This window comes from Grammomys surdaster, unplaced genomic scaffold, assembly GCF_004785775.1.
Source record: "Grammomys surdaster isolate TR1022 unplaced genomic scaffold, NIH_TR_1.0 126113, whole genome shotgun sequence".
In the NCBI taxonomy this organism is placed as follows: domain Eukaryota; kingdom Metazoa; phylum Chordata; class Mammalia; order Rodentia; family Muridae; genus Grammomys; species Grammomys surdaster.
Window position 1 is genome coordinate 117595 of NW_021620921.1, and position 27982 is coordinate 145576.

The 27982-nt window shown below is 42.1% G+C and overlaps 1 protein-coding gene across 3 annotated transcripts in view; it reads left to right on the forward strand.

The window, feature by feature from the left end:
- Nucleotides 1-16796: 16796 nt before the first annotated feature.
- Syncrip (synaptotagmin binding cytoplasmic RNA interacting protein) overlaps nucleotides 16797-27982 on the forward strand; it is a 33064-nt gene continuing 21878 nt past the window's right edge. For all 3 annotated transcript variants that reach the window (XM_028756172.1, XM_028756173.1, XM_028756171.1), the window contains exons 1-6: nucleotides 16797-17288; nucleotides 18578-18737; nucleotides 19442-19560; nucleotides 19680-19787; nucleotides 22143-22256; nucleotides 22361-22537. In XM_028756172.1, coding sequence (XP_028612005.1) covers nucleotides 18590-18737; nucleotides 19442-19560; nucleotides 19680-19787; nucleotides 22143-22256; nucleotides 22361-22537 — 666 coding nt within the window. In that variant the 5' untranslated portion in view covers nucleotides 16797-17288; nucleotides 18578-18589. The remainder of the gene's footprint in view (nucleotides 17289-18577; nucleotides 18738-19441; nucleotides 19561-19679; nucleotides 19788-22142; nucleotides 22257-22360; nucleotides 22538-27982) is intronic.

The window sequence follows — 27982 nt, forward strand, 5'->3', positions numbered from 1 at the left end:
TGTAATGTTGTCTTTGGTATTTTAAAATTGTGTGAGCAGGTATAGGAGTCCTGTTGGGAAGTTAGGAAAATGTGATGATCCAGTGTGAAGACAGAAACAAGACGAGAAATAAGTAAGGGTGGTAACCCAGCCCTGCTTCATTGTGAACATGAGCATGATGGAATGTTCTAGATACCAAATACTGTTTCAGAGTTTAGCAGTGAGGCTCAGCTGACAGTAGAAGAGGTATGTGAGTCGTCGAGCCTTTCAGACTGTTAGTGTCAGATATAGAACTGTGGCCATTTTGTTATCCAGATACCCATAAAAGTGTCTATCAAGCTTGGAGGTAGGCATAGAGAAAGACCGAACAGCTAAGGGCCAATGGCTGATCTTTACTAATGTTCAAAACTCAACTCTGTGCTTACCAGACTCCAAAATGATGATATAGTGTTAAGAAACATCTTTTCAAAAGCAGAAAACAACTTATTGCAGAATGGATAATAAATAAAAAACTAAACCACAATTGTGATGTGTGCCATGAGTTTATTATTCAATAAATATTATGTGGTTTAAAACAAAAAAAAAAAAAAAAAAGGAAGAGACCAGAATCACTGAGGTGAAATCTTCTGGGGAATGTTTTCTGAGAGCACAAAGAAGCTGTGTTCCAGAACAGCCAAGGCTATACTGGTCTGCAGCTGAATTTGGTAGTGTGTAAGAGTCACTCAGGTATTACAGAATTTGAAGGCATGAAGGGGTCATGGAGAGCAACTGAGGCTCGACACTGTGAGAGGCCATGGAAGGCCACTGGTGAAGGTGCAGCCTCAGTTGTACTTGACAGCCCAAGACTGAAGGGATGATGTAAAGATGCTTTAAAATAAAGATAACAACAAGCTCATAACTCCGCCTAGCATGATATAACTAGTTGATATGTAATAAATGTGTTATTCCTTCTCTCTGATTTCAACAATTCTGTTATTGTACGAAAGTGCAAATTCAGCCATGAGTGGTGGTACAGGCCTTTAATCCCAAAACAATCTCAAAAAACAAAAACAAAAAACAAAACAAAACAAAACAAGACTACGACCCAAAGAGATGGAGAGGAAAGGGTTTATTAGGCTTACTCAGTTTGTCATTGAGGGACAATGTTTTTTGAGAGTCAATGTTTTGTCTTCCCAGGTGGTCCTAGCTTGTGTCAAGTCGATAAAAATAAAAAACTCAACCGGCAGGAATTCAAACAAGGCTGGGTCAGGGAGGCAGCAACTGAAACACAGACCACAGAGAAATGCGGCTTCCTGGCTTGCTCTCCATGGCTTGCTCAGCCTGCCTTCTTGTGATGCTTTGGTTGTGAGCCTCTCATACTTAACAGTGGAGCCATCCTGTTAGCCCTCAAGTCTACTTTCTCATACAGCCCAGAGCCACCTGCCCAGGTGTGGCACTGCCCACGACGAAGTAAGACTATAATACCTGACAGACTTGAAAGCAGGCCAATGTGAGGGAAGCATTTTCTCAGTCAATGTTTTGTCTTCCCAGGTAGTCCTAGCTTGTGTCAAGTCGATAAAAACAAACACAAAACTCAACCGCACAATAGTATATGGGAAAACACTTTCCCAAATCACCCTGTGAGAATAGGACGCCCTAGAAAGCCTTCTCAAAGCTAAGTCTTTCAAATGAGTTTACAATTTTACACCTTTATGTCTATGGAGGGTGGGGTTTCGTTGAGTTCTGAAACTTCTCTTAAAATCTCTCCCAATGTTCCAGTGTAAATTGTTTTGCTTCTCTGAGGGGTGCCAATAGCACTAACCACCACACTCTCCTTGTTTTCAATTCTTTTTTTTTTTTTTTTAATTTTTGAAAAAGGGTCTCCCAATGTCAACCTGGCTGGCCTCTCCATGTAGATCAGGTTGGTCTCAAACTTTTAGAGATGTCCCTGCTTCTGTCTGGGATTAAAAGAATACATCACCACATCCTGTTTGTTTTCAACTTTAAATACATTCTATTCTTGGTGAATCTACAAGTTTTTCTAATCATTCTATTCTGGTTTCTGTCTTTCTAATCATTGCTGAAGGCATCCAGCAATACCCCTGTTAAAGCACAAATGTTGGGCTACCTAGAAGATTCCCTCTGCGAGTTTAATTAGCCTGTCACATTTAACTTAGCCTTTTACAAAGTCTCAGGGCATGAGGGAAAGTGTTATTTGCTACAGTGATTCCCACTGGAGGTCTTGTTTCCCTCTGAAACCCTATGAGCATGCTCTTTGCAGTATGCATTCCTGCCAGCACTTGACGCTCACACCAAAATTACCCATCAACTTCTGCTTACAGTAGTCTCCAAAAATTTCTCCATTTCTTCCACAAAGCTAGTTCTCAAGTCTTCTTAACTTCCTGATGATCTCACAAGGCAGAAAGATTCATTTGTCTCATTGTTTTCAGAGGTTTGTGGTAAGGTAATGCACAGACAAGTGTAGCTTGGAGCATGGAACCAAGAAGCCCAAGAAAGGAAAAGCCCCCCAATGTATGCTGCAAGTGTATGACTTCAAATACCTGTTTCCTCAAACTAGGTCTCACTCCCCAAGGTTTCCACCATCTCTCAACAGCACCATTACATAAGAAGCTAAGCCTTTGATGAACGAGGTTCAGAGGACATTTAAGATGTAAAGCATACCAAATGCAATCCTATTCCATCTCTAAAGTAGAATAAATTCCCCACCACCCCCCATGCTTTGTAGCACGCCCATCCTCTCATTCAGTGCTAGTTCAGGATTTACAGTATTTATTATGGGCTGAATTATGTCTCCTTCCTAAAAGATGTTGAAATGTTGACTTTCAGTATCATAGAATGTGTCTTCTTGGGAAACAGAAGTGTTTCCCAATGTAAAATTAGTCAAAATGAGGTCATGATAGAATAATGCGAGTTTCTAATCCAATATGACTATTATGTTTATAGGCAGAGGACTACTCAAAAAAAAAAAAAAAAACAGAGAAAACCATGTGATAATGAAAGTCTGGAGTTGTGTAGCCACAGGCTATGGAATGCCAAAATACTTCCAGAAACAAAGGAGAGCCAAGATTTCTCAAAGGGAGCAGGAATCTACCAAACTTGTCTCTAGACATTTTACCTTCAAAACTATGTGATGATACCTTTGTGTTATTTTCAGTCATTCAGGGTAAAACAAGGCAAAGATCAGTTTCCTGTTTATGGAGCGTCACTGGTTTCTCTATACTTGGAAACTACACAGATGCTGACCCCATCTTTCTTCTCTATATTCAATCCTCCTGCCTCTCATCCAGCTCCTCTCCATACTAATTATCACTTTATAGAAATGTCAAAACATTCCATGATTTGGATTTCTTCTTAGCTCACAGACCATTCCTCATTTTGTTTTGGTGGTTTGTTTGCTTTGTTGTTGGGTTGGTTTTTTTTTTTTAAACAGATACACGTCCTTAAAATTTCTATGTGTATTTGTGTGTATCCATTCAGGCCAGAGGAGAGTGTCAGATTCCCTGGAGCTGGAGTTACAGGAGGTGATAAGCTGCCAGACATGAGTGCTGGGAACCAAACTTGGGTCCTCTGGGAAAGGACCCAAGCAAATGTCCTTAACCACTGAGTTCTCCCTCTCCTTCCTCTTGCCCCTCTCATTTAAAAGATTTATTTAAGTTAATGTGTATTAGTGTTTTGCCTGCATATTTGTATTGCATCTATTGTATGACACAACTTTTCCTGGGAAAATGCAACACACATGTCTACTCACCCCAGATTTGGAACCCATGACAGACCAAAGTATGGATACCACCAAAATCCAACTTGGTGAACCAATGAGGATTATTGGGGTTACTTACAGGAGCAGAAATGACTCAACACATCAGCAAGACCCAGCAGAGCTGGGAAACCTGGAGCACACTGCACAGCTATCTTGCAGGCAGCTCAACATGGTTGGAATGTCCTTTCTATGGAAGTCAGGTTTAAATCTCTTCCAGACAGCTAGTTTGGTCTCATTATCTTCTTTACAGTTCAGCTTGTGTGTAAGTCTTCTTGGCAGCTCAGCAGAGGGACTCTCAGCCTTTATTGTTTACTCTGGCAAGGAGACATCTAGTGAATCTGGTCAATTTCAGGGACTTCCTATAGCTATTTAGAGTTGTTTACCTTTCTGCTTAAACAGCTTCCCTGAAGAATGAAATGTTTCAATATTGGAGGAAACTGTTGCCCAATAGCCTACAAAGGCACAAAGACAGGATTGTTGAATTCCCTGGGAATTGGTGTTATGAATGGTTGTGAGCCACCACGAGGGTCAGGAAAACGAACAAGGGACCTCTTCAAGATCAAGAAGTGTTCTTAATTACTAAGACACCTCTCCAGGCCCTATGCTACATTTCTTCAGAGTCATCAATGTTTGTCTTTGTATGCTCATCTTCTACTTAATTTCCACCTACCGCATTGTAGTGTCCACCTGCACCACTTGTAGGCTTAGATTTTTCAAAACCTACCTTAATAAGGATTCTCAAACACTTCCACCCATCTTCTAGCCCACAGTCTAAAGGTAGGGGAGAAAAGATGGTAACTATGATAAGGGGATGTAGACCTATTTAGAGGTAGTTCTTTGGAGGTGATTCAATCTCTGTTTGCCACCAAACACAAATCAGCAACAGTGGCATGATCCAGCAGAAACCGCCAGGCCTCTGCCAAATCCACACAAGTCAGAGGGAGTGACCATGAGCAGCTAGAATGCCAGGAGTTTTCTGCTATGCCTCTCTCAACAAAGTGAAGATCAACTAAGACGACAGGCCAATAAAGAGTTTTGCCAGTGGATTTCTGAGTTTGAGGCCAGCCTGGTCTACAGAGTGAGTTCCAGGACAGCCAAGGCTATACAGAGAAACCCTGTCTCGAAAAACAAAACAAAGAGTTGGCCAGCTAGCTATGCAAGCCCTGGTCACTGTCTCTTGAGTCCTACGTCTACTCTGTCCAAACAGCATGTGTCCTCTCACTGGTCTTGCCTCAGCAGAACATCATGGCAGTCTGCTTCAGCAAAATATCATGGGAGTCTGCATCACATAACACAACCAGAAAATTCCACTTCAACCACTCCACTGAATTACTCTTTTGGCTCTAAATAGATGACCTCATTATCCCCAAATCCAATGGACTCTTGAGTTCCATCGCCTCTGCATCAGCTTTTGCCTCTAGGGTCTGCCCGATTTGAGTTCCTGGTTTGGTTTTCCGCAGGATATGTAAGCCAAATGAACCCTTCTGCCTTGGAGTTCCTTTTAAATGTGTTGTTTTATCACAGTAATAATAACCCTAAATAAGACAACCATGTTGATCACGTCCTCCTTCTTGAATGTTTTTTCCTTTGGTGTGTGTAACATAATCCTCTCCTGTGTTTTCTTTGTCTCCCTGATCCTTGGCTTCTTTTGAAGATTACTCTTCTACATCTTTGCTGGTGTAACTTAATGTTCTGCACCAGCTTTTTTCCCTGTTCCAATTAATCTAGTATTCCCAGTATTCTTTCTTTTCTTTCTCTCTTTCTTTCTTCCTTTCTTTCTTTCTTTCTTTCTTTCTTTCTTTCTTTCTTTCTTTCTTTCTTTCTTTCTTTCTTTCTTTTTTTTTTTATGAGACAGGGTTTCTCTGTGTAGCCCTCGCTGTCCTGGAACTCACTCTGTAGACCAGGCTGGCCTCGAACTCAGAAATCCACCTGTCTCTGCCTCCCAAGTGCTGGGATTAAAGGCATGTGCCACCACTGCCTGGCCCCAGTATTCTTTCTTTTTGAGACAATGTTTCTATTTAGTTCAGGCTAGCCTTGAACTCATCATATAACTAAGGAGGGCCTTCAACTGTTAAACTTGTCTTAGCCTCTTGAGTTTTGAAATTACAGTTATACATCATTATAATCACCATAATTGCATCTTCAAACTTGTACGAGCCCAGCGTAGTGCATAACTATAAGTGTAGCACTTGGGTAGGAGGAGGCAGGAAGATGATTATCCTCAGCTACACAGTGAATTCAAAACCAGCCAGGGCTTTGTAAGACTGGGTCTCCAATAAAGAAACAACAAAGGGCCGGGCGGTGGTGTCGCATGCCTTTAACCCCAGCACTTGGGAGGCAGAGGCAGGCGGATTTCTGAGTTCAAGGCCAGCCATGACCAAGGCAACTCTTATAAGGACAACATTTAATTGGGGCTGGCCAATTCAGAGGTTTAGTCCATTATCATCAAGAGAGGAACATGGCAGCATCCAGTCAGGCATGGTGGAGGAGGAGCTGAAAGTTCTACATCTTCATCTGAAGGATGGCTTCCATCCAGCTAGGATGAGGGTTTTAAAGCCCATGCCCACAGTGACAAACCTACTCCAACAAGGCCACACCTACTCCAACAAAGCCACACCTCCAAATAGTGCCACTCTCTGGGCTGGGCATACTCAAACCACCTCACTGCATTTGGTATGATAGGCTGTGTGTGTGATCGTAGAAGATATGTGTGCCTGCCATTTCATCCCACCCTATTCCGTTAAAGTGACCATGACATTTCATGTGTACAGGATTTTAGTGGACTCACCACACATTGGAGTCCAGTGAAGTTCAAAATGAGTACAAGGTAAGGTAATCTAAATCAACACAAAATTGCCTGGCTTTCCAGTGAAGGCCCAGAACTTGCTTTGAAGGCAGAAAAAGAGAAATATCTATGGCATTTTAAGAAATATCTATGACTACAGACCTCAATGGCCTGTCATTATTTTGGAAATAATGACATTTTAAGAAAGGAAAGGATAAGGCAACTCATAATTTCCATTCGGTCATTCCTTATTTATAGTTGGCAAGACATAGAGCATGTGTCCTAGGCAAATTGTACTACAGTAACAATGTGACAGTTCTAGTGGCTTCCTAAGCAGGTGTGTGTATATGTCCCTATATATGTGTGTGTGCGTGTTAGGAGAGGGAAGTGTTTGAGTAAAGTCATCTTTGAAGGGAGCTTTCAGATATCCTATCATAGGCATCTTTTTTCCTTCAGTAGATCATCTTGCAAATCAAAACAACCAAAAGTTGCTCATCGCCTGTCAGATAGACTTGGGGATGCATTGATAAACAAATTTTGAAGGGAGCTGTGTTTATATAACCTTGTTCTCTGTGCAGTTATTTTATAAACTCCATGGCTTCTTATAATTCTACGTTAGAATCAAGGAGCTAAAAAGAGAGTGAGCTATGGATCTTTTAGAGAGAGATTAAAAAGCTGTAACCATGCCAGTGGTGAGATGGCTCAGTGGGGGAAGGAAGGCACTGGCAGACAAACTGGATGACCCAAGTTCTAGCCTCAGGATCCTCTCAGTGGAAAGAGAAAAATGGCTCTCCATCTCCACATGTGTACAGTGGCATGTGTGCACACGCTCATGAGCACACCCACCCATCCACCCACATACAAGTACATGTAATTTAATTTTTAAAAGGGAAAATGCTAGGGGAAATGGGGAAAGGCGATGACATCCGAAATGTAAATAAATAAAATATCCAATAAAAAAAAAGGAAAATGCTATGATCAAAGTAAAGTTGTGTTTTTGTTCATGTTGAAGATATCACCTTTAAAATTTTGATAAACTTGATCTGTAAAGCAGTGCTGGTTATTTTTTGTCATTATGAAACAAGAGTCACCTGGGAAGGGGAGACAGTCAGTTGAGGAATTGCCTCCATCAGATTGGCCTGCAGGCTTGCTGTGGGGCATTTACTTGATTAATGAGTGATGTGGGAGGGCCCAGACCACTGTAGTAGTTCCCTCCCTGGGTATGGGGGCCTGGATTTTCTAAGCAAGCTGGGCAAGCCATGGGAAGCAGGCCAGAAGCATTCCTTATGCTCTTTGCTTGAGTTCCTGCCTACGGGTTCCTGCACTGGATCCCTATCGTGACTCCCTGGTTATAGACGCTTTCCTGTAAGCCAAATAAATCGTTTCCTCCCCCCAAGTTGTTTTTGATCATGGTGTTTTATCACAACAACAGAGAAGCACACCAGAACAAAGAGTAGTTTTAGCTTTACAGAATACAGCTGTGTGAAGTTTCCACTGTCCCCCTCACAACCCCCTTTTCCTATTATTGACACAGTATGTTATTTGGCACTTTTCTTTTTTTTTTTACAATTGGCAAACCGGCACTAATACATTTTTATTAAAGTTTATAGTTCACTCTAGGTGTGTTATACCCTATAGATTTAGGTAAAATTTGACATCAATCTTTACAGCATTTTTACCAGTTATTTTAGTTAGGGTTATTATTGCTGTGATAAAACACCATAACCAAAAGCAACTCCAGGAGGAAAGGGGTTATTTCATCATCGAAGGCAGTCAGGGAAGGAAAGCTGATGGAGAGGTGATGGGAGGAGTGCTGCTTACTGGCTTGCTCCTTATGGGTTGTTCAGCACTCAGAAGCACAGCACAAGAGTGGCACCACCCACAAAGGGCTGCCCCCTTACCCATTAATCACTAATTAATCACTAATTAAGAAAATGTCCTCCAGATTTGCCTACAGCCAGATCTTTTGGAAGGAATTTCTCAATTGAGGAGTCCTCCTCTAAGATGACTCTAGCTTGTCTCAAGTTGACAAAAAACTAGCTAGCATAGCACCTTACAAATCCCTATGTATTCCAATGAGATCCTGTTGCTCCTTTTCTCTCCTATGCTGAGCTACCAATCATTTTTAACATTAAAAACACATAGGTATTGAATTCTGTGTGCATGGGTACTTTGCCTATATGTATAAATATGCACCAGGTGGCGTGTGCCCACAGAGGAAAAAAAAAAGAAAGAAAGAAAGAAAGAAAGAAAGAAAGAAAGAAAGAAAGAAAGGCATTGGATCCCCCTGGAAGTAGAGTTACAGATGGTCATGAACTACCCTACCATGCAGGTGTGAGAAACAGAGGTTAAGTCCTGTATAAGGACAATAAAAAAATGCTCTTAACTGCTGAGCCATCTCTCTAGTCACCATCTTTTTAGTTCCAGAACACCACATAGTTGGAACCACACAGAATCTTTTCAAATTAGCGTTTTTCATTAAGTAACATTTCTCTATATCTCCTTGTTTTATAACATTTTTGTTTGTTTGTTTGCTTGCTTGCTTGTTTTGAGACAGGGTTTCTCTGTGTAATGGCGTTGACTGGCCTGGAACTCACTTTGTAGACCAAAGTGGCCTTGAACTCACATCGATCTACCTGCCTCTGCCTCTGAAGTGCTGAGATTAAAGGCGTACACCACCACACCCTGGATAGGCTGGAATGTAACTCACTATGTAACCCTGTAACCCGGCTGGCCCCAAACTTGAGGCAATTCTCTTGCTTCTGCCTTCCCTGTGCTGGAATTACAGGCTCCAGCCACACTAGCTTACTAGCTAGTTTGTATTATAGCACTAAATAATATTCCAAACTACATGAGTCACAGTTTCTTCACCTATAGAAGGTCATCATCTAGAATGCCTCTACTTTGGGCAACTACAGAAAAGCTGCCATAAAAATCCAGGAGCAGGCTTTTGTGTAGACATGTTTCAAAATCATTTGAGTAAACACCAAAGAGTATACTTGATGATGGCTTGTATGATCAGATTCTGTTTAGTTGTAATAAGATGCCCAATCATCATGTTAAGGGTCTGTACCATTTTGCATCTAGGAGCAATGACAATTCCTGTGTTTCATTCTTCTTAACACCTAGTGATGTTAGTATTCTGGAATGTGACTATACTAACAGATACTTAATAGTATCTCACTATTGTTTCACTTTGTAATCTCTTAGTGTCTGTATTTGTTACTTTTGTGCATTAACACCATGAACAAGGCACCTTAAAGAAGAGTTTGTTTCGCCTTCTTGTTCCAGAGAGATAAAAGTTCATCATGGCAGTAAATCATGGCAGTATGCTCATGCATAGTGGAAGGAACAACTGAAAGAGGGTGCAAACTCAGAATGGCTTGAAAATTTAAACTCTCAAAGCCTGTCTCCAGTGATATACTTCCTCCAACAAGACCACATCTCCTAAGTCTCCCAAACAGCACCATCAATTAGGGACCAAGTATTCAAATGCTTGAGACTATGGAGCAATTTCTCATTTAAATCAAACAGCTTTCCATATACTTGTTTTCTGACTGTATCTCTTCATTGGATATCTCTTCAGATAATTCACCTACTTTTAAACTGAGTTCTTTCTCTTCTTCAACTTCATCTTCTTCTTTCTCTTCCTCCTGTTCATCTTGTTCCTCTTGTTCTTTTTCTTCTTGTTCTTGTTCTTTCTTCTCCTCCTCCTTTTTCTTCCCCCTCCTCTTTTTCCTCTCCTTTTCTTTCTCGTCATTTTTTTCTTCCTTCTCCTCTTCTTCTTCGACAGGTTTTCACGGTTCTGTCTAAAGAAGGATATTGTGTTGTAGACCCACCTCCACCCCTAATATAAATTGGAGGACTTTTTTTTTTTTTTTCGAGACAGGGTTTCTCTGTGTAGCCCTGGCTGTCCTGGAACTCACTCTGTAGACCAGGCTAGCCTTGAACTCTCAAACTCAGAAATCCACCTGCCTCTGCCTCCCAAGTGCTGGGATTAAAGGTGTGTGCCACCACCGCCTGCTACATCTTCATCTTAAGATTGCTAGCAGAATACTGGTCTCCAGGCAGCTAAGATGAGGGTCTTAAAGCCCATGTCCACATTGACACAGTTCTTCCAACAGGACCACACCTAGTCCAACAAGGCCACACCTCCTAACAGTGCCACTTCCTGGGCTAAACAAGTTCAAACCGTCACAGTCAACAATTGACAGTTTTATATTACATTACAAATATTGTTTATATTTCATATACATAGTATCTGTGAACACTAAAATCAAATTATCACCTGGGCATGGTAGAGCATACATTTAATCTCATCACTTGGGAGGCAGAGGCAGGCAGATCTCTGTGAGTTCAAGGCCAGCATGATCTACCTAGTGAGTACCAGGAAATCTTCTCTTAAAAAAAAAGTTGTCAGGGACAGTGAATATAATTTCACTACATTCATGCTGGGAATAATATCCAAAATCAGAGCTCAGTCTTTGTTTTTCCTCGTGTGTGTGTGTGTGTGTGTGTGTGTGTGTGTATAAACAAGCAGGTGTGTATATGTGCATACATGTTTGTGTTTGTAGTGGCTAGAGGTAGACTACTGGTATCAATTTTCAGGGCTGCCCACCTTGTGTTTGAAGCAGGGTTTCTCACTAGGACTTGATTAGGCTGGCTGAGCTCTGAGCTCCTTCTGTCTTTGCCTCCCTCCTGGTGGCATAATTGGAATGTGCCTCATGTTTTTCATGTGTACTGAGGTGTGAACTTAGACCATCCTACTTGCCTAACACGCAGTTCATGACATAGAATCTCTCTAGCCCCTCAGGTTTTTTTTTTTTTTTTTAATAAACTGGTTTATTTTTTATGGATTTGAATGCTTTGCCCGAGAAAATGCATGTGTACCACTTTTTGTGCCTGGTGACCAGAGAGGACAAAGAGGGCATTGGATTTTCTGGAATTGGATGTTGTAAGCTGCTGTGTAGGCTCTTCTGTAAGAGCAGTAAGTGCTCTTAACCAATTTAGATTGGCAACTTTGAAAAAATATTCATTTATTTATTTTTATCTTATGTGTATGGATTTCTTCCCTGTGTATACACCACTCCAGTGCTTGTGGAGGCCAGAAAAGGGTGTTGGATCCCCTGGAACTGGAGTTACAGACAGTTGTTAGCTGTCACATAAGTGAATTGAACCCAGGTCCTCTTGAAAAGCAGCTAGAGCCGGGTGGTGGTGGCGCACACCTTTAATCTCAGCACTTGGGAGGCAAATGCAGGCGGATTTCTGAGTTCAAGAGTTCAAGGCTAGCCTGGTCTACAGAGTGAGTTCCAGGACAGCCAGGGCTACACAGAGAAACCCTGTCTCGAAACAAACAAACAAACAAACAAACACAAAAAATGGGGAAAGTACGCTTTAAAAAAATAAAGACAAGGTAAAATTCAAGTGGAGAAGACCTTAGGTGCATTTGTATATAGTTAAATAATGTGAAACTGGTGAGTTTGAATGTTTTTAAAGTTTAAGGTTAAAGAAAGACACTAAGGGCTGGAGAGATGGCTCACTGACTGCCCTTCCAGAGGTCCTGAGCTCAGTTCCCAGCAACCACATGATAGCTTCCAATCATCTGTCATGGGATTTGATGTCCTCTTCTGGTGTGTCTGAAGACAGCAACTGTGTACTTACATACATAAGTAAATGAATCTTTAAACAAAAGATACTAAAATTTGTATTTCAAGTCACCTCTTTAATAGATATGGAAACAGCAATTCTGGGCTTGTAAGTTTTCTCAGTGGGTAAACATACTTGCCATAAAAGTCTGGCACCTTGAGCTTGATCTGGAACCCAGAGCGCTGACTGCACAAAGTTCTCTTCTGATCTTCATACTAATTTGTTATGTGTCCCTATTCTCCTACAATAATAATGATTTTTTTTTTTTTTTGGTTTTTCGAGACAGGGTTTCTCTATGTATCTCTGGCTGTCCTGGAACTCACTCTGTAGACCAGGCTGGCCTCGAACTCAGAAATCCACCTGCCTCTGCCTCCCAAGTGCTGGGGTTAAAGGCGTGCGCCACCACTGCCCAGCGGAAATGACGATTTTAAACAAGAAAGAAATAGCAGTTCTAAGATGAGAAAGTCTACAGTTATATTCAGTAGCAGATTTGGAATGTCAGTCTATCATTCTTTGGTGTAATGCAGCATAAAGTCTGCATTAGATAATGAAGAGACTTAACACACAGAAACAAGTACCCATATTTACTGGGTACTTCTTATACCCACGCTTTAACATTAATTCCCATAAAACAGCCAGGCAGTGGTGGCACACGACTTTAACTCCAGCACTTGGGAGGCAGAGGCAGGTGGATTTGAGGCCAGCCTGGTCTACAGAGTGAGTTCCAGGACAGTCAGGACTACACAGAGAAATCCTGTCTTGGAAAAAAAAATCCCATAAAACCACTGGGAGGTGGTGGTGCACTTGGGTGGCAGAGGCAGGCAGATCTCTGAGTTAGAGGCTAGCCTGATCTACACAGCAAGTTCGAGAACAAGCCAGGATGACACAGAGAAACCCTGTCTCAAAATAAATAAATAAAGAAGTAAATTAAAAAGAAAAAAACCCATGATAAAAACAAATAAAATCAGATTAAAAATCATCTGTTCAGGTTTTTTTTTTGGGGGGAGGGGGTATAGTGTCTCACTATGTAGCCTCTGCCTGATCTGAAACATGGCTGACTCTAAATTCACTGAGATCCTGTCTGCCTCTGTCTCCCAAGTGCTGATATTAAAGATGTCCCACCATGCCTGGTCCAGTTCAGGTTTTAGTCTATTGGGATTTCCCTGTATTAGTATCAAGTCTAGGGCCAGAGTCCTAAGGGGAATAATTAATTACACTATTGTTTCTTTTTGAAAGGTGTCAAATGAGCTGAGTGTGAAGGTATTAGCTTGTAGTTCCTGCTACTTGGGAGGCTGACACAGGAGGGTTGTGTGAGCCTAAGAGTTTGAGACCATTCTGGGAAGATAATAGATTCCACTCTCCCCTCAAAAAAATAAAATAAAAAAGTTGAAACATTTAAAAGAAGCCGGACAGTGGTGGTGCACATCTTTAACCCCAGTACTTGGGAGGCAGAGGCAGGTGGATCTCTGAGTTCGAGGCCAGCCTGGTCTACAGAGTGAGTTCCAGGACAGCCAGGGCTATACAGAGAAACCCTGTCTTGAAAAATCAAAAAATAAAAGTAAAATAAAATAAAACAATAAAAAGAAAGATAAAAAGAAAAGGAAGAAAGGTGTTTAGGAAAGAATAGAGCTGGATGTTTTTTATTAAGTTCTGCCCTGGACACCAGCCAGGGCAGGAAAATAATGGATTCCACCCTTCTTTCTAAAAAATAAAATAAAATAAAATAAAATAAAATAAAATAAAATAAAATAAAATAAAATAGTTTTAAAAATTAAAAGAAGGGGAAAAATTGTTTAGTAGAGGGCACAGCTGAATGTTTTTTATTAAGTTCTGCCCAGGACACCAACCACTTCTGAGTAGGTTCTTTAGTTTGAACTACCTTAGAAATGCCAGAATTGAGGAAAAGACAGCTGTGGTTGGCTAAGTAGCTAAAATGGGGAGCTTAAAGATTTGAGCTCTCTGGCTTGGGATATAGCTCAGATGAGTGTTTGCTTAGCTACATAAAGCCAGTGGGAATGCTTGGGAGGTGGAGGTAGGAGCCCGAGAAAGTCAAGGTCATCCTAAACCAGCTGAGCTCCATGGAACTGTAAAGGGGGCGGGCAGCAGATTCAGACAGTCTAGGATTTTCTCCCAAGTCTAATTTTTGTTTTTATTTTTGGGGGTCGGGGAGGCTGGGGATGTTGCAGATCAAGCAGGATGATCCACAGAACTACAAATGTTCCTTAGGATCTTATCTGTAACAGGTGGGAGGTGGGGCAGGAGACACACTCACACACATGCAGATTTAGGCTGGCCTTGAATGGATCAGAACATCAAGAGTGGATGAATCAGATCGGTCTATTTTTAGTGTACAGGGTAAAGGGTGGTGGCTTTGCACAGTTGCAAGGCAGATATGGAACTTTGGGAGAGGAGATAACTGACAGGATTTGATTAACTGATTTGGTAGCAGGAGAATTTGATGTCCTAGATGACTCCTAATGTTGTTGGATGCTAATAGAGGATTGTCTCATCCTTGGTAACTCTGGGGATGTTGTCCTTTTTTTTTTTGTTTTTTTTGTTTTGTTTTTTTTCAGATAGCATGCTGCCCTTGAACTTGCCATTTAGCCTCTTCCTCCTGCTGGGATTATAGATGTGATTAAAGGAAAGATCTGGTGCTCAGTTTCTTTTGAAACATAGGAGTATCAGAAATACTTTAAAAAAAAAAGTATGGGGGCTGGAGAAGTGTCTTAGCAGTTAAGGGAGCTTATTGCTGCCGGGCAGTGGTGGCGCATGCCTTTAATCCCAGCACTTGGGAGGCAGAGACAGGCGGATTTCTGAGTTCGAGGTCAGCCTGGTCTACAGAGTGAGTTCCACGACAGCCAGGGCTACACAGAGAAACGCTGTCCCGAAACACCAAAAAAAAAAAAAAAAAAAAAAAAAAAAAAAAAGGAGCTTATTGCTCTGGTAGACAACCCAAGTTTGGTTCCTAGGGTACAATTCTAGAGGTTCTTACCTGCTTGTAACTCTAGCTCCAGTGGAATCCACTGCCCCGGTGGGCACCTGCACTCACATGCCACATGCTGACACACACACATACAGATAATTACATCTTTTAAAATATGTCGGGGGGGAGGGAAGGTGGAAAACATGAAAGGAATTTAGGTCAGAGTAGGAGAGGAGAGGTCTCAGTTGGAGAATTCTTGACATTGCCTAGGGAGTGGCATCTTTTAAAGGAGCTCTTGTATTCAGGAATCATTAAATAAGAACTGTTAAGTGTCAAACTTTTTCTACCCTGTTAAATCTACGGTCTTTCTATTACCATTTTGGTTGTTTTTCATTGATATCATTATCTAGATTTTTGGGGTATTAACTACACTCTCTTGCTGAATTAATCAAGTACCATAGAAGGGATATGTTTGGTAGTAGGGGATGTAGGCAGTGGATAGCCAGAACCTTATTAAACAGGTTTTAGATAGACAGTAATTCAGAAATATTTCCTATTTGGTCCACCTGTCAACAGAAAAAAAGCTCCATTTTATGTGTCTAGGCACTTTGAAGAGTGTTTATCTAACTTTCCTCGGACTACTGGCTTGTTATAGCATAAAGCTCATTTGGAAGAACCAGTAGTTTTCTAAATGTTTTTTTTTCTGTTTTTTTTTTTTTTTTTGATTTTGGCAAAAAGGATAATGCTATTCTTTATTACAGTTGCTCTGGATAAAATTAGTGTCCATATCGCCTGAGATACAAACGCCTTTGTCTTGTCTTTCTTGTCCCTAGTAAATGGTTACAAAGGAAATGTCACTTCACATAACATTTAATTGCCAAGATGCTTGAAAAGAAACACATTTTCCTCACAGTTGTCCTAATCACGGAGCTTTGTGCTGCTTCAAGTTGTTCAAAGTGTGCCAGGAGGAGCACTTAACGGCTTAAAAGGCCAGGGACAGAAACGGAATATTGCACAATCCAACACCACCGGGCCGGTTAAGCTTCCAAATCTGGCCTCCGTGTCATCCCCGAGCGGGAGGCACTGGGATTTCCTCGCGAACCCGCGGCGCCCCTCCCTCCGCCCAGGGTATTCGTGGAAGCGGAGGACGGCGCGCGCCGGGCCGCGGGATGCCCCATTGTCCAGCGGCGGAAGCCGGGGCTCCCCGGGGTGACTCCCGAACTCGAGCCCCGCCACCCGGTGGCCCCGAGCTTCGCCATCCCCCGTGCAGCACCCCTCCCCCGCAGCCCCATTGTCTGCCTCGCCTCGCCCCGCCCCGGGGGACACGTGCGCCTGCAGCTTCCCGAGCGCCCAGGACGCGGGGCGGCGGCGGCGGCGGCCCGGGCAGAGCGGGCAGCCAGCCCCGGGCACCCTCGGAGCCGCGGCCGGCGGTGGGGCGGTGGGGGCGGGGAGGGACCGGAGGGCGGGGTGGGGAGATGCTTGTCTCCTGACAAAGAACGAGTGGGACACGCCGAGCCGGCAGCCCCGCCCGCGGAGCGCGAGGGAGTGTCCGCACAGAGGGCGGGGCTCTCATTCACTCAGCCCCTCACCGTCGCCGCGGCGGAAGGGCGGGGTCTCTTCCCCACACCAGGAGCTAGGGGCGGGGCGAGAGGCGGGGCCCGCGGGCGCGCGTCCTGAGGCGTCGGCTGCGTCGTCACGTCAGCGCGGGAGAGAGAAAGAGCGACTCGGCAGGGACTGGGGACGGGCCGAGAGAGCTAGCGAGGGAGGGCGTGAGCCAGAGAGCCAGCGAGGAGAAGGGCGGCCACTCGTGTCTGAGCGGCCGCGGACGGGAGTGGGGAAGCTGGGGGAGGAGGTGCAGGGAAGGAAGGACGAAGGCCGAGAGGACAGGGCGGCTAGCGGCCGGCGGAGGTGGCAAGGGGAGAAGGAGGAGCTGTAGGAGGGCAGGGGCTGAGGGAGTGAGTGAGAGAAGCGGACGCGCCAGGGAGGGGAGGGAAGGGGGGTCACGCGGGGGCGCGCGCGCGCACTGGGAGCGCGCTCGGAGGCGAGTGGAACTGGATCGGGTTTGCTGCCAGCGGCGTGAGCTTCGGCCGCCATTTTACAACAGCTCCACTCGCGCCGGACACAGGGAGCAGCGAGCACGCGTTCCCCGCCACCCGACCCGGTCGGACAGGATTTCTCGGCCCCAGCCCCGCGGGGAGGTAACGACCGCCGGCACCCGGGTCTGGGAGGGGAGCTCCATGACATTGTGGAGGGTGCTTGGGGGAGGGCGGCGCGGGGAGAAACCGGCTTTTCTGGAAAATGGATTCCAAGGGGGAGAAGAGCACGTTGGCCGGGGCTGCCAGAGAGTAGGCCGCGGTCGCGCCGCCACTTCCTCCTCTCCATGTGCTGCCGCGGCTGGGCTTTGTCTGCGGCGCTCCGGGAGGAGGCGCCTCGGCAGCCCCGTGGCCCGCGCGGACTGCGAGCAGCGGCGGACTTGGTGCTGTCGTGGCCGGCGGCGCGGGAGTGGGCGGAGAGGCGCGGGTGCTGTCCCGCGACCGGCCGGCGGGCTTGGGCGGTGCTCGGCTCCCGCGGGCGTGTGCTTGGCGGCGGAACGCCCTCCCGGCGCGGGCTGTCGGCCTCGGCGCCGCAGCTCCTGCACCGAGGGGTGCGGGAGGCTGGGGGTCGCGGGCGCCCAGGAGCGCCCGAGGCGGAGAGCCATGTGTCACGGCGGAGACGGCGGCGCTGGGGGGCGGGGAGAGCCCGTGGCCTGGCGCCGCCGCGGCCTCGGTGTTGAGGGGCAAGATTGTGCGGCTGCACGGTTCGGGGGGCTCGGACCGCTACTGCGGGTTGATGTTGGGAGGCGATGATGTCCGTCTTGGCTCGGTACTCGGTGGGTTTCCGTTGAAGGAAGTTGTAGGACATTTGAAGGCGCAGAGCACGTGTTTCTAATGGGCTCCTGGCGGCCGCAGTGGCGAGGCTGCCGCTCCGGGTGCGGAGTCGGGGGCGGGCTTTGGGGTGTGGGGGTGAAGGGTGGAGGAATTGGGTGGTGGGAAGGTGGCTTGTGTGAGCGCTTTGTTCTTCGCTGGCTGTTGTTACTGATCTATAAGCGGCAGGCGGGAAAAGCGCACTTTCTGGTTTACCTTGGAGAGAGACAAGCCCAGCGTTGCTTGCTTCATACACCTTATTCTCCGTTTTGGAATTGCTGCATGTGGCAGGCTGGGCCGGTCGCTGTGCTGATTGGGCTTCATTTGTAATAAGGTTTTTCTCAGTGAGTGTTAGCAGGTGAAGTTAGGGGTGGTGCTCAGGAAGAATATAGTGAATTGGTCCTTCTGTACCCCGGGCTCCAAAATCTGGCTTGTCAGGCGATAGTGACTTTAAGGTTTCTTTCAAGGGAGGCTCAGGCTGTCTGGTTGTAGTTAAGTGGTAGGGAAAGTAAAGATTGGGACTGTCATTGTCCTCTATTCTGTTTGAAGATCCTAGTTTAATTTTGCTTATTGCGTTTGAACAGATCTCTGGAAACATGGCTACAGAACATGTTAATGGAAATGGTACTGAAGAGCCCATGGATACTACTTCAGCAGTTATCCATTCAGAAAATTTTCAGACATTGCTTGATGCTGGTTTACCACAGAAAGTTGCTGAAAAACTAGATGAAATTTACGTTGCAGGTAAGAACTAACACTTGCAAAATTACATTATGAAATTTTTCTATTGGATTTCTGGCTTTGAGCTAAAATAGCAACTTTTTGTGGTTTCCAATAAACGTGGGAACTGGAGCTTTGCCTTGTTCTGATAGCTGGTTTAATTTAGGTTTGAGCTAGAGGTTAAAGTGTAGAGGGAGGGATGAAATGGGGGAATAGACCTCCCTAGGGGAAGGCTGTCTGGCCTGATGGATAAGTATATGATAGTAGCAACAGCTGCTAAATGTTGAGAGCAGCCCATGTGACTTTTTGAGGTATTTTTATAGCAGGATTCTTGTTTAATAACTTGGTAACTGTAGGCTAGTTCTCTTGTCTTTCTTGGTTTGGTGGTTCCTTTTTCTAGTGGTACTTGACATTGAGGAGAGGTTCAGTTGTTATGCTTTGTGTTTTGTTGGTTGACTTTAGGATTTGTAGGTTTATATATTTACTGTAGAAATACTGCAGTGTTCAGGACTACTTGGACACAAAACAGGATGTAAAATATGTTGACTCCTTTATGTGTGGTTGAGAGGACTATGGCTAAAGTATGTTTTCATTATGTAGATAAAGGGAGGTTAAGGAGGGTAGAATCATTGTCATATATGTACCTGTATTGGCCAATACAGGACTCTCTGAAGAAATAAATTAGAAAATTTAAAAGGTGATAACTCAATAAATTTTTTCTTCTCCAGGGCTAGTTGCACATAGTGATTTAGATGAAAGAGCTATCGAAGCTTTAAAAGAGTTCAATGAAGACGGCGCATTGGCAGTGCTTCAGCAGTTTAAAGACAGTGATCTCTCTCATGTTCAGGTAATGTTAATTTAATGTCAGTGTAGAAAGAATTAAAAAGAATATTTTTGATGTGTTCATTTAAATTTACTAGACATAGACATAATAATGTTAAATATGAATGGAAAATTTCTTTACAGAACAAAAGTGCCTTTTTATGTGGAGTCATGAAGACTTACAGGCAGAGAGAGAAACAAGGGACCAAAGTAGCAGACTCTAGTAAAGGACCAGATGAGGCAAAGATTAAGGTATGTCCCTAAAACCTTTTGTAGTTTTAAGTCCTCAGTTGTTTATTAGCTTTGCTAAATATTCCTGAAGAGTAGCCTGGGGATGTATGTATATATATATTTTTCTAAGGTTATTGTCTTCTAATGACTAGGATTTGAAAAGTACTGTGTCCAGATTTGTTTTTGGTTTTTCAAAAACCATTGAATTTTGAACCACTACTGCTCCAACCTCTGCTGTCATTTCCAAATTGTAAGAAAAATTTAAAGAAATTCATGGTTAAGTCTAAATGTTTACTTACAGATTGCTGATAAACAAAAAGCTGACTACCTTTTTCTTTTTTGGAGGCTAGGGTCCCAATGAATTTAGAATTTTAGTATTGTTTCTTTTATTGGGTTATTAAGAGTAGTTATTTCTAAAACCAACTTTGGTAAGCAAAGATAATTGGTTGGGAGTGAAAGTTTATTTTGTTGCAGGTTGATTGGCTTTAAGATCATATAGAAAATTAAATGACCTCATATTTAGGTAGTGTTCTTGGTGAATTAGGTGTAGTTCAAAGAGTATGGTTTGTTTTTAGTTGGTATTCTTTAGTAACACTACTTCTTGAGGCAAGAGCTATGGTTTAAGGAAACCAGTTGCTAAGAAGGGCATAAATGTGTGGTATTTCACCTGTATTGGAAAAGGAAGCCTAGATCATGTGGACAAGATTGGAGTATGAAGTTATATGTCAGCAGTTTTCACACACAGTTGTGAATGAGTTGAGTTTAGTTTCCTAACAAAAATGGGGTTTATAGGCCAGGCGGTGGTGGTGCACGCCTTTAATCCCAGCACTTGGGAGACAGAGGCAGGCGGATTTCTGAGTTGGAGGCCAGCCTGGTCTACAGAGTGAGTTCCAGGACAGCCAGGACTATACAGAGAAACCCTGTCTCAAAAAACCAGAAAAAAAAAATGGGGTATATAATCTCTATTGCAATTATGCCAACTCGATTGGAGAGTTAAACATTTTTGAAAAGAGGTGGTGCTTAGATTTGAACTTAGGGCCTAAATGCTCTTAACCACTGAGCTATTTTCCAGCCCTTCAAAGTATTATACCTTTAAGGAGTAAAACTGAATGTAATGAAAAAGCTATTTAGATCATACAGATTTTTGTGAAACTCTGTCTAAAAGTTGGTTGTTTTGTGTGTGTGTGTGTGTGTGTGTGTGTGGTGGGGATAGGTTGCATGAAGCAAACACCCTATATTTAGTCCCTCCCATAATTTCATATATAATGCTGTTTGAGTAAAAAAAAAGTAAATTTTGGGGAATTGAGGTGACTCATTCTCCAATCACTTAACATTTTGATAAGTTTTGTCGTATGGTCTTTTTATTTTGAATTGTCATCTAGTTGATACAATAGTTTTGTTACTTAGAGAACTTTAATAGTTGATAGAATAGTGAAGGGGACTTTTGGGCTTACATGTTACATGGTTAAACAGGTTACATATGCCCCTTTTGTCACTTTTTAATGAAGAAAAACCCCTGAGTAAAATGAATTATATTAGTTTTAACAAGTTAAGGGAGATAAATCTAAAAGTTACATGGTTGTAGTTTCTTACTGCTTTTCAAAATCATTTTGACTATTTTTTTCTGAATGAAGCATGCTGCTTATGACACACAACACTTTGACAGCAAATAATAGAAAAGCTTTTCATATAGCCTTGAAGTTTATAGGCATGATTTTAGGAGTGGAGTGTTATCTTTGGAGGTGACAATGCCCATAAATGGTATTGTGTGTCTTGGGGTGGGGTCTAAGAGTTGATTAGGTAAGGAATCCAGAATTGGGTGGTAGTAATCAAATTGTTGCATTTTTAGTGATGTGTTTCTTTCTCTTTCTCTCTCTCTCTCTCTCTCTCTCTCTCTCTCTCTCTCTCTCTCTCTGTGTGTGTGTGTGTGTGTGTGTGTGTGTGTGTGTGTGTGTTTTGTTGTTTTGAGACAGGGTTTCTCCTTGTAGTCCTGACTGTCCGGTGGAACTCTGTCTCTGTCTACCAGGCTGGCCTCAAACTCAGAGAGATCCACTGGCCTCTGCCTCCTTAGTGCTGGGATTAAAGCCGATGCCTGCTTTTAATGAGGTTTTTCTTAGCAGAGTGGATATATATCTTGGAGATTCCTGATCGATTGATTTTAATTTTTATTGCTCAGTACTTTATCAACCAATAAAAATTGATTGACAGGATTCTGAAATTTTGATAGGTATACAAAAAGGGAGAATTCTAAAACAGATCTTAAACATTTGTATGGAGGAATGTTGCTAAGATAATTGGAAATATTTGCATGAGGTTGACTTAATTACTGTGTGTATTTTATGAACAAAGCATTAATAACATTTTGAATTTTTCAAGGCACTTTTGGAAAGAACAGGCTACACACTTGATGTGACTACAGGTCAGAGGAAGTATGGAGGACCACCTCCAGATTCCGTTTATTCAGGCCAGCAGCCTTCTGTTGGCACTGAGGTAAAGTAACTTTAAACTTGTACCATTTGTAGTAAAAAAAAAAATGGAGCTATCTAGTTTTCTAAAGAATCCTTTATGATTGTGAATTCATATTTAATTTTCAGATATTTGTGGGGAAGATCCCCAGAGATCTGTTTGAGGATGAGCTTGTTCCATTATTTGAGAAAGCTGGACCTATTTGGGATCTTCGTTTAATGATGGATCCGCTTACTGGTCTCAACAGAGGTTATGCGTTTGTCACTTTTTGTACAAAAGAAGCAGCACAAGAGGCTGTTAAACTGGTAAGTTTTTTTTTTCCATTTTATCTATGCTTAATGTCAGGTTTTTCTTATGTGTCTTATCTGGAGGTTTTTGAGGTGCCTTTTATTTTTCTATGTATATAACATAGGGATATTTGATAAGATTCAGAATCTATAAGATGGTGGTACAGAATTTCTTGTTGATGCATCTGGCTTTGGATAGTTCTGTGTAAATGTAAAGGAATGTGAAAGTGATGTGGCTTCCAAAGATTTTCCCAGACTTGGACCACATTTTTCCTTCATCAGAAATTCACAAAAACACCCATATACATAAACAAGTAAGACAGCTGTTAGAAACACTGGCTGCTCTTCCCAAGGCCCCAGATTCAACTCTGAGTACCCACAGGTAACTCAAAACCATCTGTAACTCTAGTTCTTGGGAATTTAATGCCCCCTTCTGGTGGCACCAGGCAGGCATGCATGTGGTGTACAAATATGTGGACCAAACACCCATATACTTAAATATAAAGACAGTACAATTAAAAAAAATTCAAATAATACATTTCTAGGTAGCAACATGAAAGATTTTGTTGTGAGTGGGAATGTTTGATTTAAAAACAACCAGATGTTTGGTGAGAACCTAATTCTTATTTTCTAATATTTAAAAATGTTCAAAATTCTGGTTTATATAACAGATTAATTTTTTTTCTTTTAATTCTGTGAATCAAAAAGATTGAGCAAGATGTAGTGTCTCACAAGTGAATTTCTATATTGAGGCTTGAGGATTGTCATTGAGGCCAGCCTGGTGTGGTGAGAAACCCAATAGGAATACACATGAGTAAGCAAACACACTACAACATCAACAGTAATTAAATAAAATAGAAGCTATTAACTTGAGAGCAAGCGAGTGTACACCAGAGGAATTTGCAGGAAGGAAAGGGAAGGGGGAAGTGATGTAATTAAGAATTATAAAAAAAGTTTAAGATCCAAGGTTTAGTTAAAACTTAAGGAATGTGTTACTTTTTTGTTATGTAGCTCTAGCCTACTTGCACTTGTTATAGGCCAGAGTGGCTTCACATTCCCAGAGATCTTCCTGCCTCTTCCTCCACAGACCTGGCTGTATCGTTTCTGTGGATAACTCACTATGACAGATATTTGTTAAATTTGGCTTATCTGTTTTATGGAATCTAAACAAATTTAAAATCTTCAGGTTGATTGCTCCTGAAAAGTTCTTAAAGAGGATAAAACAGGATATTTGAATTAGAAGCCCTTCAGTTTTCTGAGGTTTTTGTTTTTTGTTTTGGATACTGGGTCTTACTGTGTAGCTATCTGCCCTGGAACTCACAGAGATCCACCTGCCTCTGCAGTGCTGTGACTAAAGGCCTACACCACTATGCTTTTTATTTATTCTTATTTTTGAAATTTGGGATTTACAGTCATTTTTTTAGTTTTGACAGTACCTGTATACAAGATGTATTCATAGTTAACCCACACCCACTTTTCCCTGTTTCATACCCTTCTTTCTCACTGACGCCTTCTCACCTACCTAGTGTAAGCATGAGCAGGGGGTTATTTTCTGGACAACTTAGGTGATTACACCACTGAAGAAAATGACGTCCCTTTTCCCTATAGCTGTTAACTTTCAAATGTTCCTCAGGGAAGAGTGGGACCTCCTGAGTCTTCCCTCATCCTTGATGGCATGTTAAAGGGCCCTGTCTTGTACATGTAGCCTTAGCTCTTATGTATCTATGATTGCAAGGGATATGTCATTTCCAAAAGTCCATGCTTCATAACACTCCTCTTAATTTCCAACTCTGACAGTCTTCTCCCAATTCTGTACTGCTTCTCCCAAGCCTTGGAGAGGCAATACTATGTCCAGTTTAGAACCAAGGTATCAATAGTCACTTATTCCCAGCAGTTTGACCAGTTAGGAGTACTCTGCATTAAGTGTCATCCTCTGCTATAAGAAATGTTTCTGTGCCAAAGGTTGAGAGCAGCATTAGTTTATGGGTATAAACTTAAATGTTTATGAGGTCTGGAGAGATGTTTCAGAATAAAGAACACATATGTTCTTGTGGAGGATCCCAATTTAGTTCTCAATACCCCTATGGGGGAAACTCAAAATCTCCTGCAACTCCAGCTCTAGGGGATCCAGCACCATCTTCTGGTCTCTTTGGATGCCTATACTTACTTACTTTCTTTCTTTCTTTCTTTCTTTCTTTCTTTCTTTCTTTCTTTCTTTCTTTCTTTCTTTCTTTTTTTTTAAAGAAACCCATAGGTATTTAGAAGACTCTTAAAATGTCTACTTAGCAAAACGTAAGCAGATGGCCAACGTCTTTGGGTCTGCCTATGACCTCCCCAGCCATATATAGTTGACCAGGTTTTATAGTGTTAGACCTGTATTCTTTTCCAACTGGGTATGGGTAGCCTCATATGCCACAACTACTTGCTGCACTGTTTCATGGCCTAATGACTTAGCATATCTAACCTAATAGCCTGAAATTCTCGAAAGTTGAGAACTTCTTAAAGGGTTTTTTTGTAGCCCAAGGATAACCCTGAACTTGCTGTGTATTCCTGATCCTTCTGACTACACCTCTCAAGAACACCTGACTGTTTCAAAATCAAAAGCTTGTATACCCTGTCTTTCTGATTTTTAAATAGACCTCAAGGAGAAAAATATATTTTGGAGTTCTCTATAATTGAATGTGTAGGATTAACATTAAGAAAAGTATGTCTCAACAAAATAGACTTCTTTAAAGAGAATTCAGGAATTTAGATTTTTTTTTTTTTAAATCGTAGCTTTCCTCCTTAAAAGAATGCTTCTCTCTCAGAGAGAATATGATATAACTCTGCAGGGAGCCATTTATTGGTAGCCTGGCAACCTTTGAGCTGTCAAAAGTTTACTTTGATCAGTTGAGGTGAAATGAAGGACTGTAGAAAGAAATACTTGTAGTTATCTTCCTAGGGCTAGAATGACAACTTAGTGACCCAGTGTTGCTATACCAGCATGAAGATTTGAGTTAAGATCTCCAGCACCCATGTAAAAGGGAGGCTTGGTGATAAACTTGTGTTACTTAAGCCTTGGGGGATGGGAGAATTTCTTTAGCTCATTTACCAGCTATTTCTAGTCTGTGAGCTCCATACAAGTTCACTGAGAAATCTAGTCTCAAAAAAAAAAAAAAAAGATGAGAATTGATAAAGGAAGATTATCAACTAGACTGCATGCCCACTGTATATATGTCTACACAACACATTAAAAAACTCATTTGCTTGGGGTATAAAAATAACACCACTTTTGCTAGGTGGCAATAAAGTAGCTTAAAAAGTTTTTTTTTTACATGTATGGGTGTTTTTCCTGCATGTAAATCTGTACCACTTGTGTGCCTGGTGCCGGTGGAGGCCAGAAGAGGGTGTCGGATCCCCTGGAACTGGAGTTAACAGAGGATTGAGAGCTGCCAGGTGGGTGCTGGGAGTTGAACTTTGGGTCACCTAGAAGAGAAGTTGGTGCTCATAACCACTGAGCCATTTTTCTGTCCCCTAAACAAACAAACAATAACAACCAGAAAACCCCAAACCTTTAAAAGTTGGAGTAGTAACAAATGAAGACAAAGAACCATCTTACTGAAGAAAAGCTAATAGAGAATTTTAGTGACTGATACCAGACTCAGTTTCTTGGGTAAAAAAGTGCTGTGCGTGCGTGCGTGCTTGTCTGTCTGTGTCTGTCTGTGTCTGTCTGTGTCTGTCTGTGTCTGTATGTGTCTGTATGTGTCTGTCTGTGTCTGTATGTGTCTGTCTGTGTCTGTATTTGTCTGTATGTATGTGGGTTGTATGTTTGTCTGGTGTCAGAGGAAGGTTGCAAGAGGGTGTCTGGTCCTGAGTTACAGGTAGCTGTGAACCACCATGTAAGGTCTTTAACCTGGTTCATCTATAAAAAGTAGCAGTGCTCTTAACTAACAGGTCAGCTTTCCATTTCTGTAGACTACTTTTTTGCTCATACTCTTCACTTCTAAATTCAAGAAGCCAGAGAGAGATAAAGGATAATGACTACATGTAACCTTCTATTAACATGATTTTGAGCACCGATGAATAGGCTGAGATGTTTTAGTTTAGAAAAACTCCATGGTTTAACAAGTCCAATACAAAACTGTGTTATTGTAGTTTGCTTATGTATAGTTTTAACATGAGTCATGTACTAATATTAACAGTATGTATTTTAACCCTAATGTAGAAATTTAACATAGATGACCATGTAGCCTTCTTGATTGGTATACAAACTCTCATTCTTAAATTTTCCATGTTTCTAGGTTTTTCTATTTATGATTCAGTTTCTTAAGTGGGGCATAATGTTTTAACTTCTGGATAATAGACTTGTAATTTAGTGCCTTTTTTTTTTTTTTTTTTTTTGAGACAGGGTTTCTCTGTATAGCCCTGGCTGTCCTGGAACTCACTCTGTAGACCAGGCTGGCCTCGAACTCAGAAATCCACCTGCCTCTGCCTCCCAAGTGCTTGGATTAAAGGCGTGCGCCACCACCGCCCGGCTAATTCAGTGCTTTTTAAAAGATGTTTTTGGTGGCATATAAATTTACTGGAATTGCTTGGATATATTGTCCTTATATATGTATATACATACACATAAGTATATATATACACATATATATGTACTTTTGTATATATGTACCCATGTATACATGCATACATACACACATATATAGCCTACATGTATGTGTGCCATGTGGGAGGCTGGTGTGGTGGAGGCAAGAAGTAGGTATTGGATCTCCAAGAACTGCACAGGGTAGCTACCCTGTGGAACCTGGGTATTGAACCTGTGTCCGCCATCTTTCATACCATTTAAAAACTAGGTATTTTAGGTATATAAAATTTAGGTAATTTGCCTGCATGTATATATGTGTAACGCATGCAATGCCCTTAGAGATAAAGATTAGCTATCATGTGGGTGCTGAGAATTGAATCCTGGACCTCTGGAAGAGCAGCTGATACTCTTAATTGATGAGCCATATCCCTATCCCCTTAAATAAGGGATTCGTGATTGTGCATAGGATTTAGATTTACTTTAAGATGAAAATAACTAGATTTTAGAGGTAATGAAATGTTTGGAATATACAAATAAAAATTCAAATGCCTTAGATATTTTCTGATTAGTGGAAATGAGCATATTCTTTCTGAGTTTCTAAATAGAACATACTTTAGAAACATACAATAGAACACACTCTAGAAATTGTCCTGATTTGGGTCATATCTTGAGGTTCTGTTTGAGTTACAACCCTGATGATGGTGAAGTTTTATGTAACTGAAATGTCAATCTAGTTATGTAGAAACATGGAGAAAATGCCTCTTTTGCATTATTCATAGATAAAATTGGGACATTTTTATCTTCTATATTGTATCTTGAGAAACATTTGCAGTGGTTTGTTTTCCTAGGATGAAAACTATTTTAAGCTAGGTATAGTATGTGTGGTGTCCTTTAAT